Source organism: Labrus mixtus, chromosome 8, assembly GCF_963584025.1.
Source record: "Labrus mixtus chromosome 8, fLabMix1.1, whole genome shotgun sequence".
Lineage (NCBI taxonomy): Eukaryota > Metazoa > Chordata > Actinopteri > Labriformes > Labridae > Labrus > Labrus mixtus.
The window spans coordinates 18825843-18846073 of record NC_083619.1 but is presented as its reverse complement, the minus strand read 5'-3'; the positions used below and the strand labels follow the sequence as shown (position 1 = coordinate 18846073).

General features: G+C 38.3%; 3 protein-coding genes across 6 annotated transcripts in view; 2 read left to right on the top strand and 1 right to left on the bottom strand.

Moving 5' to 3' along the window:
- The first annotated feature begins 58 nt into the window (after positions 1–58).
- Positions 59–5256, top strand: abcb8 (ATP-binding cassette, sub-family B (MDR/TAP), member 8). The gene is made up of 16 exons (XM_061044898.1): positions 59–276; positions 589–919; positions 1023–1178; positions 1742–1836; positions 1956–2061; positions 2150–2311; positions 2724–2809; positions 2924–3021; positions 3132–3237; positions 3358–3391; positions 3499–3635; positions 3738–3832; positions 3929–4062; positions 4200–4347; positions 4424–4674; positions 4866–5256. The coding sequence occupies exons 1-16, from the start codon at positions 179–181 to the stop codon at positions 4947–4949; spliced, it is 2121 nt and encodes a 706-aa protein (XP_060900881.1). The 5' UTR covers positions 59–178; the 3' UTR covers positions 4950–5256.
- Positions 5257–6946: 1690 nt separating this feature from the next.
- Positions 6947–15309, top strand: cdk5 (cyclin dependent kinase 5). The gene is made up of 12 exons (XM_061044909.1): positions 6947–7138; positions 7436–7524; positions 7624–7691; positions 7794–7854; positions 7945–8001; positions 8180–8275; positions 8527–8605; positions 10611–10703; positions 11298–11369; positions 11772–11830; positions 11926–12006; positions 12244–15309. The coding sequence occupies exons 1-12, from the start codon at positions 7102–7104 to the stop codon at positions 12328–12330; spliced, it is 879 nt and encodes a 292-aa protein (XP_060900892.1). The 5' UTR covers positions 6947–7101; the 3' UTR covers positions 12331–15309.
- A 3798-nt stretch (positions 15310–19107) lies between these two features.
- The window catches only part of asic1c (acid-sensing (proton-gated) ion channel 1c), an 87896-nt gene continuing 86772 nt past the window's right edge, over positions 19108–20231 (bottom strand). For all 4 annotated transcript variants that reach the window (XM_061044907.1, XM_061044908.1, XM_061044905.1 and 1 more), the window contains one exon: positions 19108–19582. In XM_061044907.1, the coding sequence (XP_060900890.1) occupies positions 19504–19582 (79 nt within the window). In that variant the 3' untranslated portion in view covers positions 19108–19503. The remainder of the gene's footprint in view (positions 19583–20231) is intronic.

Below are 20231 nucleotides of genomic sequence, written 5' to 3'. Positions count from 1 at the left end.
TGTTTTATATATATAAACCAATACACGAGGTTTAAAAACGACCTCCCTTTGGATACAGAAATGCACTCTGGGTCATAGTTAAAAATGGCAGCTTGCATGTTGCTTGTGGATTACTGTAAAGCTTAAAGACTAATTTCACCTAACGCGTTTGTTAACAGTGGGAAAAAAAGCATAAAACATGTTTCACTTGCTGTGTTGTAGAACAAGCATTACTGCGCCGGGGCGGTCATTGTACTCCAGGTGCAACAAAACAGCAGACACATGGAAACTGTCACGGTAGGGTTATGTGACCGGGGTTACCTTGTTTAGATTATGACACCCGTAAACTATTTTCTACACAGGTTATATTAATCAACACTGTTAGAATTGGCCTACCTCAGTTATCTGTACAGTATTTATATCTTTATGGCTGGTTTATTTTCGATGTTGAAGTAGGTGGGTGGATTTTAATATTTGTGAATGTGATCAGAATGTAAAGATCAATCATTCAAGTCAGTTATAGTAGGGGTAACGCCTTTGTTACATAGCCTTTAAATGTTTTCATGATAGGTTGCTCTATGCCTAATTGTATTCATATTCTTTCTTCAGTGGGTATAAATCTCCAGTGTCTAAAACGTACAGCTCCTCACAGCCGCCTGGAAATGCAGTCAGTCGTATTTGGAGCCTCACTTATCGAGCCGTCCGCCAGTCCGCAACCCGAACATCCAAACCCCCGGGGGTGGCTCTAAGGTTCATCCTGGGACCAGCAGTACTCACTGTCTCTGCACGTCTATTTTGCCATGTCGCCCACTGCCAGGCAGATGAGAATAACAACATTCATGTGGATGTTGTGGCCCAAAACCCTGTGCCTGACTTCAAATGGCATATCTTGTGGGAATTTGTCAAACCTCAACTGTTTGCGCTCATCGGTGCTGTGGTGGTATGTCTGAATCTGTTCACTTGTGCATTATCAGCTTTTCTTCTTAAAGTCAACATGCTGTGACATTATGATCATCTATTATATTCATATTTTCTCTCATCAGCTTGCTTTTGGCGCTGCTATCTTGAATATTCAAATCCCGTTGCTACTTGGGGACCTGGTGAATGTTGTGGCACGTTTCCTGAGAGACCAAACTAGGAGTTATGTCCAGGAGATAAAGGGTCCTGCACTGAAACTACTTGGGCTTTATGCGATCCAAGTAAGTTAACATGACAATCTATATGTTCACATCAGCACAACAAACTATCTTAAAGCCTTGACAAATTGTTTGTAGAAACTTTCAATAATAGATTAGTGATCATATGCAGTATAACTCTAAATTATGATTATGAGGCTCCAATTATTATGAGAGAACCAGGATTTAACTTCTAGGAGACGGTCAGAGAGGGATGGAGGTGGGAGGGCAGAGTTGGGCTTGGAAGACAGATAGAGCTGGTTGTCATCCACGTAGCAGTGAAAGTGAATACCAAATTTCCTGAAAATGTGACTGAGAGGTAGGAGGTCGATGATGAAAAGGAGAGGACCCAAGACAGAACCCTGAGGAACACCGGTTAATGACTGGGGAGAGCTGTCATAGGAAGTTTTTGAGCTGATAGCTTGCAGGTCTGATTTTGAGAATTTGATGTTCTTCAAGTTTTGATAGCTTATCATGTCTTCATGTTATGTTCACATAATTTTCAATGAGAAAACATTTGCGCATAAAAAAATGTGAAAACGTTACAGCTGTTTTGAAAAATGGTTATTAATAACCTTCTTGTGCAGGGACTGCTGACGAGCGGCTACATCATCCTGCTTTCAAGGGTGGGGGAGAGAGTGGCAGCAGACATGAGGAAGACCCTTTTTGCGTCCTTGCTGAGGTACATTTTCCCTAATGTTGGAGCAAATCTTTTTGATGCTAATGGCCATCTTTTACACTTATAGCTGGACCACATCCAAGTCCTATTGGTAACATTATCAGCATTCTTTTCTGTCACAGGCAAGATGTTGCTTTCTTTGATGCCAATAAAACTGGGCAGCTGGTGAATCGTTTGACTGCTGATATTCAGGAGTTCAAGTCGTCCTTTAAATTGGTCATATCTCAGGTATAAAGTGCTGCATTTGAGTTGTTAGATATTACTAGTTATAGTTAAAGCCTTCTTATTCCTTTTTTCTTACTCTTTTTTTTGGCAGGGTCTGAGGAGTATCACCCAGACAGTTGGATGTTTCGTCTCTCTCTATGTCATCTCCCCAAAACTGACAGGTTTGACTGTTGTGGTCCTTCCCTGTCTGGTCGGAGCAGGGGCTCTCCTCGGCTCATTCCTTCGCAAACTATCCCGTTTGGCTCAAGAACAGGTGATACAGATAATATAACTCATGTTTAGGATCTAGGACAATACTACTGTATGTAATGATTATAGTTTTATGATTCACTGCTTTGCCTTTGGAGAGATACAATTAGAGTAAAACTTTTTTTTAAAGGCCATAGAAAGTAGCAGATGTTTTGAGACAGATGTACCGTATCTCCTCCCCAAACCATAACAGATCAGTTCTAAAGTCTGGTCTAAAATACTAGGATCTTAAGTTCCTCTTAAACTTGTCAGTGATTAGTTTATTTCTTAATTGCTGTCAGAAAATTTGATCATTAAGTATTTAGTATTAATTCAGTGTCTAAACCAACAATTTGAGACACATTTAAATGAATATATTTAGGTATCGAAAAGATATGTAAATGTATTTTTCAATCTCTGTCTGTGTTTAATTTAAGGTAGCAAAAGCGACAGGAGTGGCAGATGAGGCGCTTGGCAATGTGCGGACAGTGAAAGCCTTTGCAATGGAGGAAAGAGAGCTCCAGTAAGTTAGACTGTACTTGTGTTCTAATATTCTTAGTGGCATAGTGTTTGTAGAGACAAAGTAACCTGCTTGTCAGTAATTCTATGGTTTCATTCTCAAAACCTTTTTTTGCAGGTTATACGCATACGAAGTTGACAAATCGTGTGAAATGAATGAAAATCTTGGAACTGGAATAGCTGTTTTCCAAGGATTGTCGAACGTTGCGTTAAACTGTGAGTATATTTGAATGTGTAAACTGATAAACAACACATCACTGAGAAGATTGGTGCTGTGTCTAAGGACTTCCTGAACTTTCTTCATGTGTTGTGTGTTTTAAACCCAGGCATCGTACTCGGAACTATTTTTGCTGGAGGGACTTTGATTTCGAGCAATGAATTGTCCCCTGGAGACCTGATGTCTTTCCTGGTTGCTTCCCAGACTGTTCAGAGGTAAAAAAACAATACAACTTTTTCCATAATGATTGATTGTAATTGCTATTTGCATTTACATGAACCAGTTTTAATGTAGACAATGTAAGGGTATAACGCCAGCATTTTCTGTATGCTCAGGTCATTGGCCAGCATCTCAATCCTATTTGGGCAGGTAAAGAAATATACACATACACAGCCTTTCAATATGTGCACATGTATAGGGATCTGAAATATTATTAAGTGAGAAACTAAGCCATCTATCTATGATGTGTGTAACAGATGGTGAGAGGACTAAGCTCTGGGGCTCGGGTTTTTGAATACTTGGCTCTCAAGCCGACCATCCCGCTCTCTGGTGGAGGACGCATCCCGTATGACTCTCTAACAGGAAGAGTAGACTTTATGAATATTTCATTCAGGTTGGAACCTCATCTTAACTCAATTAAAAAAATTTAAAAAAAACGGAACCAAAATATAAGACAATACCAACTTGTTTCTTTTCTATTTTTCTACATTTTCAGTTATCCAACAAGACGTGGCCATCAGATCTTAAATAGGTTCAACTTAACACTTCCTCCGTGCAAAACTGTTGCCATTGTTGGAGAATCTGGAGGAGGTAAATTCAGAATAAAATAGATTGAATGAAATTGTGTGACTTTTCAAAACAGGGTGGAGAAAGTGGTTTGAAGTGAATTATTATGATTTACTGCAGGAAAGTCAACTGTGGCATCATTACTGGAGCGTTTCTATGACCCAACCAGCGGTGTCATCATGCTGGACGGACTTGACATCCGAACACTTGATCTCTCCTGGCTGAGGGGACAAGTTATTGGATTTATCAATCAGGTAGAGGTCGCTTATCATTAATGCTTCCTAGGTTTTAAATTAGGGATGTGAAAAAAAAAGCCAAATTAATTGTATTTTTTATGAATAAATATTTGAATGTGACCAGTTTTAATAGTATCTTCTCGGTTTGTTTGCAGGAGCCAGTTTTGTTTGGCTCATCCATCATAGAGAACATCCGCTTTGGGATGCCTGAGGCCACAGATGCTGAGGTCATCACTGCAGCCAAGCAAGCCAACGCTCACGGCTTCATTACAGCTTTCCCAGACGGATATAACACTGTAGTTGGTATGTTCTCTCATTTGGACTTTTGCAAGTACGAAAATCTGTGAGACAGGTTAAGCTTTAGATTTCTTATCCCCAGGTGAGCGCGGTGTGACGTTATCCGGTGGTCAGAAGCAGCGCATTGCCATCGCCCGCGCCTTGATCAAGAACCCCAGCATCCTGGTGCTGGATGAAGCCACCAGCGCATTGGATGCGGAATCAGAGCGGGTGGTACAGGAGGCTTTGGATAGGGCCACAAGGGGTCGCACTGTGCTCATCATCGCCCACCGGTTGAGCACCATCCAGGGCGCTGACCTCATTTGTGTCATGAGTAACGGCCACATAGTGGAGGTGAGAAGGCAGGGTGTTCAGAGAGATGAAAGGGCTCTTATCTCTTGTTATAATTGAATTAATTTAACTTCCTTTTAAGTTCAAAGAAGTTCTGACATGAATTGACACACTGGTTAATGGTTTCATCCACCTTCATGTAGTAATTGTGTATTTTTTTTAAAAATATATCTAACATCTTTTCTTCTTTTAAGGCTGGGACTCATCTTGAACTGCTGGGCAAAGGAGGACTTTATTCTGATCTGATCCGCAGACAAAGAACAGAGGGACAGAAATGAACGCACAAAAATGTGTTCACTTTAGATCTACAGCGACACTTTGGAGATTTATTTTAAATTAAATAGGAAATACTTTGAACAGATCAATTATTATAAACATGTAGTGTTCATTTACAAACTCTACTTTTATGAGGGACTTTCAGATTGATGTATGTAAATGTTTAAGTGGACCAACTAGATCATCCTTTGATAAACAAACTTCACTACTGTACAGTATTTAAGTTAAATGGTAATTTCTCTTACTGTTTTCTCATTTCCTGTAAAGAAATAATAAATTCATTGTTGAACAATAAAGTATTAAACTTTGTTTCATTTCGTACGCTGTATTTTCCCTTAATTGGATTATAATTATTTCCATGTTTTGTCACAAAAACAGGGTTCCAAGGTCTTCCCTGGACCTCAGTAATGAGCTGCATGTTTTTTGTGGATAGTCTCATTTCTTGTAGTGGTCCAACAGTTTAAATTGTACTTTACGCTGGGGGACGCAAAAAAAAACGAATTGTGATTTCTACTCTGGGTCTCAGTTTGTTCCTGCAATCACCCATTCTGTTGTGACACCTGAGGAGAAACTGCTGCGTTGGCACCACTATAAAACTCTGTTCATTTTTGTATTTTTGTATTTTGCATTTTGTATTAAAATGTTTTTTTTCCTATACCTTAAAACTGATATTACTACATTTTCAAGTGATAACTCTAACCATCTTTTAAAGCTGGCATGTCTAATTGGATACATGTTTCTACAAACTTTCAGCTAAATCTTGAGTCTGGATTGTCAATATTGTCATCACTTTTCATTTAGCTTTTAATTGACTCATTGCCAAACGGTTAAGCAAAATGGTTGAATTAAAATCAGTTTGAACAGTATCTACACTATTGAAAAAACACATTCAGGTATGTGTTTTAGGCTGTTATTATTAGCCTGTTTGTACTTAATAGATAACCCTACACCAGGGGTGGGCAACTGGTGGTCCGGGGGCCACATGCGGCCCCCATCAACCCTCAAACGTGGCCCTCAAGTCAATTTTTACATATCAATTAATTGGAAACATGAAGAGAACATGAGAAAATCTGCCATGAAATCATGGCACCAGAAAAATGTCCATAATTATATTTGATCACTGGTATATGTTGAGTTAAATTTGAGACATAATTGACTGTAATCGTTTTTGTATACTACAATTTGGCCCCCTGGCAGTGAGAATGAAATGAATGTGGCCCTTGCTGTGACCAAAGTTGCCCAGGCCTGCCCTACACTAACATGTAGACTGACAACTTCCAATAAGTTTCCATTTGCTATTTGATATTAGATTAGGTGTTATCAATTTCAGAATAGGACACCCATTTAAAAAAAGTTATTTTCCAGACACCTCATAGCCAACATAAGTCATCATAAGTACACATACCATGGACTGTATTGATCTTACTTAAAAAGCCAAGGTGGAGTAGTGCAAGTGAGCCATTTGTGACTGCAGGAGTTAACACTTTACAAGCTTTATTGAGGAACCTTATGTACAGATTTATCGGTCGCTTGAATGACTCAAAGAATGTAATTATAATGCTGCTGTCGAACCCAAGTTATAGTGCAGTACACTACCAGTCATACCTTTGGAGACATTGGTATAAGTGCCTTTTAGAAGAGGCGGGAATGTTTTTATTCTAATGTATATGTGTGTTGTCTATTTTTTTGTATTGTATGTCTTTTAAAATGGACCTTGAGTCTAATAATAAAAGTTGATGATGTACATAAAAAACATAGTGTTTGAAACACACTGCTGCACACCTGTCATCAACATGTGGGTCGAGCCGGAGATAATTCATTACTTGGAAAAGAACCAGTTTACACCTAAAAACATTAAATATGTGGGGTTTTTTTTACAACCAAACTATCATTATATGTCTCCAAAGGACAGAAAAATACTTCTTGCTATAAAATGTTGCGGCGTACAGGAATTTATTTTGGGCATCTTTGGAGTTGCAATACCACTTTGAACCTCTAGATGACCGACAAGCCAAGCTTTGTTGCAGACCGACCAGAAGCAGAAACTGCAGATAGCTTCAAGCTAACGCTAGCTACAGATTATTATCCCCATTTTGGGGCTGTTCTAAGTCGTTGGTTTGCTGGCTCCCGTAAGGCTGGCTTCACTGGCCAAAAATGCAGAAATATGAGAAGCTTGAAAAAATCGGAGAGGGTGAGTTTCACACAGCTTAAAGTTAATATAGGCTAAGCTGGTTTGCTAATATAGCCTTCATGTAGCTTTCGTTAGCTAGATTGAAATACTTTGCCTACCGTTTTTGAAACCATAGATAATAACATACATACAGTGTGAACAATTTGTACATACTCTAATGTGTGTCATGAAGTGAGCTGTCAGATTTCTGTCAGTCGGCTTTTACGGTGTTAACGCTTGCTAACGTCTTGCAGCTAGCTAATGCCATTCATCAGTCATTCAATATATCTCTTTAACATTCATTATCTTTATCTCCAGGTACGTACGGGACAGTTTTTAAGGCTAAAAACAGAGAAACTCACGAAATTGTGGCTCTGAAACGGGTCAGGTTGGACGACGATGACGAGGTAGGTTTTTCAGAATAACAACTTTCATTATAATTACATACCAGCAGATTTGTTAGGAAGCTTTTTGCCAATCAAAGCTGGGTGTCATTTTTATTTCAGGGGGTGCCAAGTTCTGCCCTGAGAGAAATCTGTCTCCTGAAGGAACTAAAGCATAAAAACATAGTCAGGTCAGTCTGTGCTGTCATGTTGAACTGACAGGTAGTGAATCATTTCATTTAACCTTGATGGGAACCAACACCAAGACTTCAATATGTTCTTATCTTTTACAGGCTACATGACGTTTTGCACAGTGACAAGAAGTTAACTTTGGTTTTTGAATATTGTGATCAGGTGAGATAAAGTCCCCCCCCCCAAACCCTACATTTTATTTAAATATGTACCCTCCCAAGGCTGCTTCATGTCATCTCTTATTAACTGCAGGATTTGAAGAAGTATTTTGACAGCTGCAATGGGGATCTAGATCCTGAAACTGTGAAGGTGAGAGACTAACGTTCCAGATTAACCACGAGAAGAATCCCTGCTGAAAATGTGTGTCGATATCCTAGTTTATTTTTTATTTATTGCATCCTCGTAGCCTTTTTAATCGGTATATCAGGTACATCTTGTGCACCTTGAGCCTCCTAAAGATCACCGTCTCTCTCCTTCTCTAATGCAGTCATTCATGTACCAGCTGTTGAAAGGTCTTGCTTTCTGCCACAGTCGAAATGTTCTTCACAGAGATCTGAAGCCGCAGAATCTCCTCATTAACAGGGTGAGTGTCCAAGTGGACTTTGATTTGACTGCTTGTAAATATTCTTACCTTTTATGAGAAAATACATTGTCTTTATTTTTTTGGGTCCATCATATTGTAAGCAAAAGGAAGGCGCACCTAAAAATGCACTATACAAGTCCAACATACTATGGCATGTGTTAAATGTATAGTTCAATGTACGGCACTATTGATGCTGTAGCTTGTTTGTGTTAATGTCATGGAGATTTTTTGACCTGTGTCTCTGTCTGCAGAACGGGGAGTTAAAGCTGGCTGACTTTGGGCTGGCTCGAGCCTTTGGCATTCCTGTAAGGTGTTACTCAGCAGAGGTAGGTTCTACTTCATTAACACATTAACACATTATAAATGAAAATGTACAACTTACGTGTAATTGCATGTCTTTCTTTAATTGTGACTGTACAATTGTATTGTCAGTAATTGTAGGAATTTCAAATGTTGCACTGACACACATTGTTATTTTGACTGATTAGTCAAAGTAAAGAACCCCTAGTATAATATATTCATAGTTATAAAAACTGACGATATATTCATAGTTGTAAAAACTGACAAAACCAAGCTGAATGGTTTCAGGTTTTTTTTGGAAGTCATGACAAAAAAGAAATGTCAGTATAAAAATGGCACAGTGGTCATGCATAAATCAAACTGCTTCTGCCATTCTCGTTGTCTCTTGTAGTTTGTCCCAATTTTTTAAGGCCGTTAAGCTGCACTTATTTTTGCTTTCAGTTTGCACTGAAAGTTGATGTCTGTATTTCTCTTGAGGTCCTAAAGTTTCTGCACTGACATCCACAAAGGGAGAGAAAGGAACACATAGCAGCGTATGGTCTAAGTGGTTTGAGATGTATTTGTTGTTGCTGATGGCATCACTCTCAGATAGGTGTAGTGGTCTGAGTAGGCTGACCTAAGCAATGCAATCTCATGAGGGGGCACTTGACCAGGGGTGACTCTGCTGATCTGAAAATGTATTAAACTGAAAACCTGGAGGGGAACAGAGTTTGAAGCATTGAGAAGTTAAAGTAAGGTCATTTTAAAAGGTCCTTTTATTTCAGAATATGTATTACCCACTGACTTTTAGTGCTGTTTCAGCAAGTAGAAATGAATGAGCCAGTGGTTGTTTCACACTACACATATATACCCTATGGAGAATATGCAGCATACATTATATTAAGGGACAACTTATGATGCCAGTATGGTATAGTCATATAAATTATCAGCATTATTGCCAGCAAAGAGAAGTCAAATCCCTCGAAATCAAAGATAAGTGCCGACATTGATGTTACTGCTTTGTGTTTTCTACTCTTGTTTTGAAATCCGGCTCCAGTAAAACATTCACATACATGATTTAAAAGTCCTCAAACCCCCAGGTTAGGAGCGTCTCTGAAACAAGTGTTTAAAGCATCTCAAAAGGCATTAGGACAAACTCAATTGATGTCATCTATGTGCTTTTTTTCCCCCTACCTCTACAGCCAATACCTGTGACTGAATAATAATATGTTTACAAATTACTAAGCAGCTTCAATTCAATTCAAACAACTGTATTTCTATGTTGTGTGAAAGTATCAGTGCTAAATAGTTAGCATACATGACAGCACAGCATAAGAACAAACCACACTCATAAAACAACCCTAGTGGTGAGTGAAGCTTGTAAGACAGAATACATAATGCATGACTGATCAGCAATAAATAATGCTAAGAATGCTAATAGGGTGTTAAATAAGAATAATCATCCATAAGACAACTTGTCAAACTTCAAGTAGGAAACTGTTCAAATAAAATATTACTGCTCATCTTTGTCATTCTGGTTATATTAGACCTCATTTTATTCTAAAAGTGATCAACTGAAAAGTTTGTTGTGATTCTGCAGCGGGTGGTAATGGAGTTAACATCTACACTAGACTGAACTTTAAACTTTTCAAACTGAAACATGAGCACTTCAGACTGTTTTCAGTCAGCCCACACATTTACTCTGGGGAATAAAACTTCAGTTTATTCGTATTTTCTTCTCTGTTCTGTCTGACTATTTTCTCAAACCCTGGAAAACATTTTTGACACTTGGCAAAGCAGCAGTTTGGCACGGTGTCACTTAGGTGTGCAGTAATGGAAGCGGATAGCTGATAAAAGATGAACGTTTACTCTTCTGTTATCAGTGATGCCACATCCTTGCCTTTGTGTGGAATCAGTACAAAATAACACCACCCGCCCCCCAGGGAATGGTCATTATACTAAATTGCTGAACAGTGTCATTAACAGCAGTCCACGGTGATTATTGGTCTAATTGGTCTAATTCTTTCACTTAACTGTGTGATTTGTTCGTAGGTAGTGACATTGTGGTACCGGCCTCCAGATGTGCTGTTTGGTGCTAAACTTTATTCTACCTCAATTGACATGTGGTCAGCTGGCTGCATATTTGCAGGTTTGTGATTGTTTGTGATGATCTAGTTGTGTTTTTGTTTTTTCATGCTTTGCTTTGTTACCTTCTGTGAGTAGGATACTGCTCAAAGTTATTAAAAAAATCCTCCTCATTAAGTGAAGGGCATCTGAAGAACCCTGCTAACAGTGTTTAATGTATTGCAGTCAGGCTCTAGTCTATCTTCAGGTTTTAAGCACACTAGTACATAGTGCAGGTTTAGAAGTACGCACAGACCAAATTAAAAGGAGTTAAGCAGATGAGGTGAGATATTCTGGATCAATTACACTTTTAAATGTGTGTAATACACTGTATTTAATGGTACAGAGCAAAGATGACTGAAGGTATTCAGTATTTCATTCAAAATGTACAATTATGTAATGCAGCAGAAGAAAGAGACACTATAGAAATAAGCAGTTTAATCTGTTTTTATCTAGTTTGGGTTTTTTCATGTTTAATGTTGGATTGAATTAGTTTGTTTGCTAGTTTTTTGGTGGTAAAAATGTAGAAAAGTAATTTATGCATGCGTCTCTTAGTCTCAGATTGAAACGTACCCAAACCGATGAATCCTTTTTAATTTTGTTTTTCTGTCTTGTTCAGAGCTGGCTAATGCTGGGAGGCCTTTATTCCCCGGGAACGATGTGGACGACCAGTTGAAAAGAATCTTCAGATATCTTTTTTTTTTAAATCATTAAAAGTGGATATTGATTACATTGGACTTCTGTTCGTACAGACTCTGAGACCACATGGTTTTTCCTGGTAGAACTTTTCCTTTCATTTATTTTTGTTAATGTCTTTATTTGCCAGAAAGGTGGATAGAGTAGGAAACCAGGGAGAGAGAGAGAGAGAGGGGATTGACATGCAGGAAAGGGTCACAGGTCAGACTTGAACCTGGTCTGACTGCTTGGAGGACTACAGTCTCCTTACTCAGGGCGACTTAACCACAGCCGCCCTGAGGCCATGTAGAACTATTGATCTACCATACAAACAATGATTTACAAACAGTAAGATTGAACAGGTTTGACATGCATACCTCTCTGTTGCAAGAAGTTTTTCTTTAACCACTCTGTACATTGTTGGGTACACCAACTGAAGAACAGTGGCAGACTATGACAAAACTCCCCGACTACAAGGTAAATGACTGACATCATGAAGTTCTTAGACGGCAGATAGCCTACACACTATCTCTCTTTTTCTATTCCTTAACTGCTTCTGTTTCCTCCTGCAGCCATATCCCATGTACCCAGCCACCACCTCTCTGGTGAACGTGGTCCCCAAACTAAGTAGCACAGGACGGGATCTACTCCAGGTACTCTCACTTCACTTTCAACCTGTCTAAAGTTTTTCTGGAGGAATTAGTCTGCACTTATGTTGCTCTTATGCTCAGATAAACATTTCAATTCATGCACACCAACATTCAACTAATTATGAATTAAGTACCTGCATAGCTGTGCAAAAGTGTGGTTACTTAAGCTAAAATGAAACGGTTGTTGCTATGAAGCAGTTTTTGTTCACCTATTAAAACGTTTCCTTTGATCTCACCCAGAACCTGTTGAAATGTAATCCTGTCCAGAGGATCTCTGCAGAAGAGGCCTTGCAGCACCCTTACTTTGCAGATTTCTGTCCACCCTAAATGCTACAGTAAATTGCCTCTCCCTGAGCCTCAGCCACCAGAATCAATCATCCTTCCCTCTGTTGGGTCATTAGCACCGGTCTCAACAAGGCAAATCCCTCACCAGTTTTCAAAACACTCCCCTGCTTTAATTCTGCCGTGCCTCTGTGTGGAACAAAGTCCTAGTGGCTCGGAAAGGTTTAAGGTTCTTTTAAGTGGCCAGTCTGTTTAATTTGGTACGTGTAAGACCTTCCAGTCAATTAGCGCTAATGTGGGAGGGAGCTCTTGGTGTTGCATTGAATCTATTTTATACCTGTGGATATGGTCGTCGACAAAAAAGCCCCATAGCTCCCAAAGAATCAAAGAGACATCAGCTTTTTCTTGTTGCTTTTAAATAAGTGTTTATGATGAAAATAAGCTCTCTGAATCTGTGGTGATCTCATTTGATCAATTTATTTTTGATTGACAGTGTTGCACACACACACACACTCTGCATCCGACACACAAACTGCCTTTCTTTCAGTACGGCTTCTGTTCTCACTGTAATGAGTTACGTCAAGTAGTTTTTGTCAGTTAGATTTTAATATCAGTCTTCACATCAGTGTAGCATGATGATATGAGATTTTCGATGCCAATACCAACATTGATCTTTTCCCACACCACAAAGACAAGCCTGCTTAGCCTAGATTTTTATTAGAGACACCAAACGTTGGTTATATTAACATGCAGTTCTTGTTACACATCTTTAGCTGTACAATACACCTGGTACTGGTCCATCTGTACTGGTTTTAATGGGGACCACAGATTCCTTAGGAAGAAAATGGCACAATGATGCTAAATAAAATAAAATAGATTTGTCAGTTTAAGAATAATAGATGGGTTGGTTTTATTTGTTGCATTATAAAGGTTAAGTCTTTTTTTTTTTTTTTTTTGAAGATGGTTTGTTGTTTTTCAACACTGTATTGGACAAGTTTTTAGTTTTTGTTTTTAAATATAATTTCCATGGAGTCAAGAGCTATATTATTTGAAGTTTCATACTAAATCCTGTTCATTATTATTCACTCGATATTGGAAACATTACACCAGGCAGGGTTGGTAATTTTTGAAAACGAGCACGATTTTGAAAGCGCTAGTGCTCCATCTGCACCCACCCCCTCCTCTCTGTGCTCGCCCAAAGGCCACACCCCTCACTTACATGCCCAAACACCATTGGTCCAGTGTGGGCTCGTGCATGCATAGGGTAGAGAACGAGCAGGGAGACAGGGAGGCGTGATTGGTTCATCAGATTGGCACCTCCAGGCAGGCATTGGTCAAAGTTTTTACAGGTTTACAATTGCTACAGATGACGGATTTTCTTCGTTCCTTTTTCAGAGCACGAGTTATTAATGTCTGTCAGGACCTACGGTAAATACAATTTCAACCAAAATCTTTAAAAAAGTGTATCTTGAGAAAATGACCAACCCTGCCTTTAATTGTGCTTTTTTTTTTTTTTTTTGGCGTTCTGTTTGCACTCCTGGCTATGAGGTTACACTTTATTTTGAAGGTGTGTTCAATAAACACAGCCTCTGTTTCCTCTGTAATAACTTTTAAACTACCAACGACCAGACAGGAATGTTAATCAAATAGAGAGCTGTGAAATACACTGTTAAGGGTTTATCAAGTGATTAGAACAAGGCTTTGTCCCACTACCTGTTACCAGATTGTATGATAGTATGAGAAGATGATTTATGATTCCCCCCCTTAGGCTTTTTATTTTCCCTTTTATTTTATTTTTTTGCACACTTTATAACCAACAGATTAATTTAAAATAATTTACATGTCCATGTTTTTATTGATGTTGAACACTGACAGCCAGGATTCTAGACACTTATCAGTAAATGGGCCAATATATAAATATAAACCTTATGTTATTGACTAGTGGACCATTAGTGATTACTTTTTTTTTGTATTCTTTTTTTTTTTTTTAAATGATCTTTATCAGTTAAATAATGTGTTTGTACTTTTCTCAAATGCTTTTGTATTAGTTAAATTATAGAGTCCACTGATAATCTGTATTTTTCTATGATTGTTTTGCACCATTAGCTGTTTTCATTTTGTGACTTCTTCTATTAACACGGTAAACAGCTTGCAACGTTTCTTTATCTCCAGATTGTTACAGTGCTATTAATCCCATAAAAGCCTACATAATGAGTTGTTTGAAGTAGATGTGTTAGTAGAGAGAGGATTGGTTTTCATTTTGCTGATGTGAGACACGATAATGGATGCATGTATTTATTAATGATGGAATGTCTGCTCATTTGTCTGCATTCGTTGTAAATGTAGCACCACTGCATTTTGCAAAGGAACTCTCCTTTTGAATGATTTCATGATCGGTAGCATTTCGCAGGCTCTTTTTAGGGTTTTGAGTTTTTGAAGGTTGTTTTTGTGTGTGTGCGTGGATTAACTTATAATGAAAAAACAAAATGAATTGCTCTCAGTATTTCATTCTCTCGTGATAACCGAACGTTTTTCAGCTTTAGAGTTCACAGTTGAAACTTTGATGTTGACTGAAGAGTGGATTTTGCACTTTGACAGTATCATTTAGTAGAACTTAGGACAGCTGTTTTCAGTGTTTCTTTTCTTGTATATTTCAGCCAATAAAACTCGGTATTCAGAAACGCGAACATAAATGCATTAAGTTTGCTCCTCAGATTTGAAAGTTGATTTTATAACTTGAGACATGTTTGATCAAACTGAATCAACACAAGGTCTATAGCAACTGTTGGGACCTCTTGATCGTATCACCTGACCTTTCTTAAAGGATGACGTTTGTCTGCTACAAAGTTGAAGGATTGTTGTCGTTCACGTTGACTCAAAATATGTGAAAAGTTTCAAACTTTCTTAAAAACGGGTTAACTGAAGTCTTGAAGCGTATCAAGGACAAGGGGAAAATCTAAATTTGCAGCGATGTGATTGAAAAGCTCAGGAGCAGTTCATAAATAAACCTTTTGTTGAAATGTATTCTGGTCAACTTTTTACTTTTTACCTGAAAAGAAAAAAAAAATGTCTTTCACATTCAAACTCACTTTGATTCTTCCAGCTTTTTTTTTTTTTTGGAGATTCCTTAATATGTTGTTGCACAAGAGCCATGTATACTGTGGATGTTGTAGACTTAGGTAAAGGATAAACAACTAGGTGTGACTGACACATCAACATTGTTAAACGCCCTTTAAAATGAGTCGCCTGATAGCGTAGCGGTTATGTTGCACGCCTCCCTCGCTCTTCAGCTGTCCCTCTCTAATAAAGACGAGGAGACCCAAAAAACAACCTTTAAAAAAGCTTTTTAAGATTTATGCCTAAAGCTTGAGAAAATTGTAAGCAACAACCAAGATAAAATATAAGAATAAATATGAGGCCTCATGAAAGATGCAATTCCTTTGGTTAACTTAATAACTTGGATTATTCTAGAAAGCTGTCCGGCCAAAAGTTTACTATTGACACATTTTGGTCAGCAAGACAACATTTTCAAATAAACACTATTTTTAAAAGCATTATTTGCTGTGAGTGATGACGATTAGTGAATAGTTATAAAGCTGATGAACAAAACAAACAAAACTACATTCCCTGTCGACGACATCACCATCGATCTGCTTCCAGCTTTCTTTCAAAGTTCAGTTTCATTTTAAGTACTAGAAAAAAAACACCTAATAAAAACAGTCTCTTAAATCTGCATGATGCGTTTTCCTGATTAGGCCACAAAGTTCATGTTTTATATTGAAAAGAAGAAAACCTAACCTTGTAACGTAGACTCTAGAAGGCTAATGTGCTCCACCAGGACTATAGTAAGAAACCTATCATTTGTATTAAAAAACAAAAATTGGTGCATTGAAATCTATGACCTCGTCTTTTTTTCAGCTGAGCGATGCTCACCTCACAGCCGTTAAGGTGGCATGCAGTGTTGGTCGTCTGGAAAGACATTTGAAATCACAACGTTTGACTGACTACACTACACATATTTGTTTGTATTAACTATTTAATGTACAGTTCATAGTTAAAATCACATATCTACAATAAAATGCACATAGAGCACGTGGAGCCAGATGAAGCAATCATTTCCCCAGATGTTTTGTGCGCATAAAAATCTCGTTAACCTGTCACAACGTTACTTGAAGGCACATTTTCGTTCCGCTTCAAGCCTCATTGTTTCTTCAACCCGGAAATTTTGATAGAAAGATAATGATTTTTTTCACTTCTGGATTACTTTTGTTGAGTACTGCAGAATCCCGAGCCTGTTTTGAGGAGAATTTTTTTTATAAGTAATAAAGTATCAAGATGTATCACATGAAGTGGAGAAGAGGATTTTGATTCATCTGGCTCCAAATATACATGTTTGACTTTCCAAAGTGAGTATCATGGCTAAGATTACATAAAGAGATCAGAGACAGTATACACAATGGTCATGCAGGAGAGACTAATGTGACATAAATTAAAGTCTGTAGGAGTTCATTAGTTCAAATCTAGGCATTAGGTAACAGAAATATATAGGTTACTGCTTTCTACTTGGCCATAGCTATGCGATTAATATCATGAGGACTACGTAATGAGCACAAACAGTTCAGTAATAGTTTTTGCCAGTTCACATACACTCTGCTGTTCTTCGACAGGTAGTAAGGCAGGGGGTGGAGAGAGAGAGGTAAAGACCCAGGACATTTTCACAGATCCTTCAGCCACATTAAAGTAAATGCTAGGTCATTTTTATGCTTTTAACCCGTCTTGACACACACACACACACACACACACTCTCTCAAAGTCCTCATGGCAATGCAGCATCATCAGAATAGCATCATTGTGTAACATGAATTGGCATTAATGTCTGGTTATTTGGCTGACGATGGTAAATATACAATTGTCATATCATACATCTGTGTTGCAGGAAGCAGCAGCCCACTCTACATCCATTACCGCTGTTGAATACATTATGAACTGAAAAAATGGGGGATCCCAAATATATTTATTTATGTTAATTTGATCACAGTTGAATCTGATTCAGTGCATTTATTGCTCTCGACACGCCACTGATTCACTTTTTTTTTTTTTTTATCTCTCCCTGAAAAATAAAAATTTCCGTTTTGATTCAGTCTCTTTTCGAGGAGATCTTTTGCTCCACTTGAAGAGCGCTCTTTTTTTTTTTTTTAAATGTGTGTGTCAATGCTGGAGCAGTGAACACACCAACGAGTAACAGTGTGTTTAGGTAAAACTAAAGCCATAAAAGGTAGTCACAACCATAGACGTCCGGTCATTGGCTTTCAAGTGATGGCTGATCTCCAAGGGTTTGTGCTTCACGTCAACAGTCGTCTAATACACACACACACACACACACAACAGAGTTATAAAGCTACAGTGTTAGGAACACCACTTTACTTGATTGGCATTATACTTGAAAGTTTCACATAGAAAAGAAAAATTCTCTGAATTTCCAGTGAAGTATTTATAGTGAGCATAATGTACCTACAAGTCCATAACTGTAGTGTCAAGGTTTTCAGTTAAAAAATAAAATAAAATAAACATAGAAGAAGTGGACTCACACAGAGATAAGAAGAACAGTTGTGTATCATGAGTAAGATGGGTAAATATAGAGTTTATTATACTTTATCAATTATACATCACAAAGTGTTATTTGTGACTTATTACATGTTCTGGAATAATTATAATTATAGTAATAAAAAGACAATGGTGAAATTGTACAATGCATTTCTCTTATAAATCAACCAAGCTGAGGCGATTTTCACGTTTTGAGGCGATCCTCTTCTATCTCAAACTTGGTTAAGTTGTCACCAAAAACTCAAAGACATTCACAGTCCAATGAGATAAAAAAAAATCCAAATTCCTCTCTCTGAACAGAAAGATCAAAATACTTTTTATGCCGATATATTTAACCAACGTTACATGAGCAGCGTAGAATTTCTTCACGGCATTTAATTGCAGATATTTACAACATTTCTGTCGATTTCAGGAATGTCCTCATCACACCTTTTTTGAAAGTTGACTTGCGTCCGTAGACAACTATCACAGGGGATTGTGCTGATGAACACCTTTAAAGATACAGTATTCAATAAAAGCTGAGAATTATTTGAAAAGGCAAAAAAATGAAAGCCGGATTGTTTTCTCTTCTCGTGTATTCCATGGATATAAGGGCCCAACTTGTACAGTCAACTTCATGCTAGCATTTGATTTTTTGTGACAGCACAGCAACGCCATCCCAAAAAAAAAAGGGAGGGGGGGGGGGGGACAATGAGAATTTGAATATCGCTATATAAAGATAAAAACAGATAGCAATAAAGATAGCCTTTCTTGGCCTCCTTCAACTTTTTTTTTTTTTTTTAATCCTTACTGAGTGTAAAAAAGTGACTACAGTTCAAAAAAACATCCAATACAGTGGTTTCTGCTGTCCTGGTAGCCAACATGGAACAAGACTAGATACTTGCATATATACAAATAATCAAGTTCCTCTATAGTTTTTAAATAGAATATAAGCACAGTCATCGAATGAATGAGACAGAGCCTCATAGTAGCAAAAGGCAACATTAAACACTTGTCTGGTGTTTTGATTCAGGTATGTATGAGCAGCTCTCTTATCCAACAATCAGCTCGCGAAACAGAGCAGATTCTCCACACACGCACAAAAAAGCTCTTCTGTTCAGAGTGGTGACAAGTTTAAGGTCACTGAATACAGCATTGGTTAGATGCTGGAGACATAACATTGATAAGAAACTTCAATGCTACACATGCCAATCCAGAGGCTTTCTTTTCTTTTTTGGGGGGGGCACAACAGTACTGTGTAACTCATCAACACAGGTCAGAAACTAGGTTTTGGACGTATTTACCTTCACTGATTGTTTACTCCAAAGTGACCGTTCGGACAAAATGAAACATGAATAAATCAACACTGACGCCTTGACATGGCAGTTAAACCTGAGTTCTGTTTTGGAAGTGGTCTCTTTTTCTTCTGATGATAGTGTTTCTATTTCTATTCAGGCAATAATAAACTCTACTATGCGTTTTCTTGAGTTACACACTCAACTGTTTTTCTCTTAAATACATACATTATTTCACAGTTTGCTGTCAAGTTCCCCAGATGTGCCCCCTCCCCCTCCCCCTCCCCCTCCCACTACCCCTCCTTGTTATGTTGTCAACAGGCAAACTCCTCAAAGTTGCCTAGAGTCGGGTGACGAGGTAACATGTTCGGCGTGAATCCGAGACTGTCCGAGTGACTCCGGAGGGTGTCACAGGTGCTCTGCAAAACAGAGGGAGGGGGGGGGGGGGCGGGAGGAGGGAAGACGAGTTCAAACGGGTTAAGGGAGGGGGGAAGGGGGGTGGGCGATGAAGGGAGAGATGATGGTGATGTGCCAATTAGAAAAGCAATGGGTAAAATGAGAGCGAGCAGGACAATAAAGGGACGTGGAGGAAACATAAATGATTTTTTTTTTGTTGCAAGAAATAAAATAAAAAGTCGATGATTACGGCAACACATCCACAGGTAGGATGATAAAAGGGCGATGAATGACAGAAACAGATGTGGACAATGATGTGAAAATGAAAACAACAGATTTGGAAGTTTCCAACATCAGCCACATCGCATATGTTTTCACAGGGAAGTGACGAGAGTTGAAAGAAAAACAGTAAAAGATGGGGAAAATATGAAGGAGGAGGAAGAGAAAGAAAACAGCATATTTTTAGTCCTGTTTTTTACACTAGCATGTTAAATTGTTAAAGCTACGGAAGTCGAAACATCCACATATTTCTGTATTAGCCCGTATGTGAAAAAGTGCTCGCTGAATAACTGCTGATATGTGGATAACAACCGTTGGTAGTCCCATTGGCAAAAAAAAATAAAAAATGGCTATTTCAGCAGACAAAGAACCATTTTGTGTTTTGTGCAAACT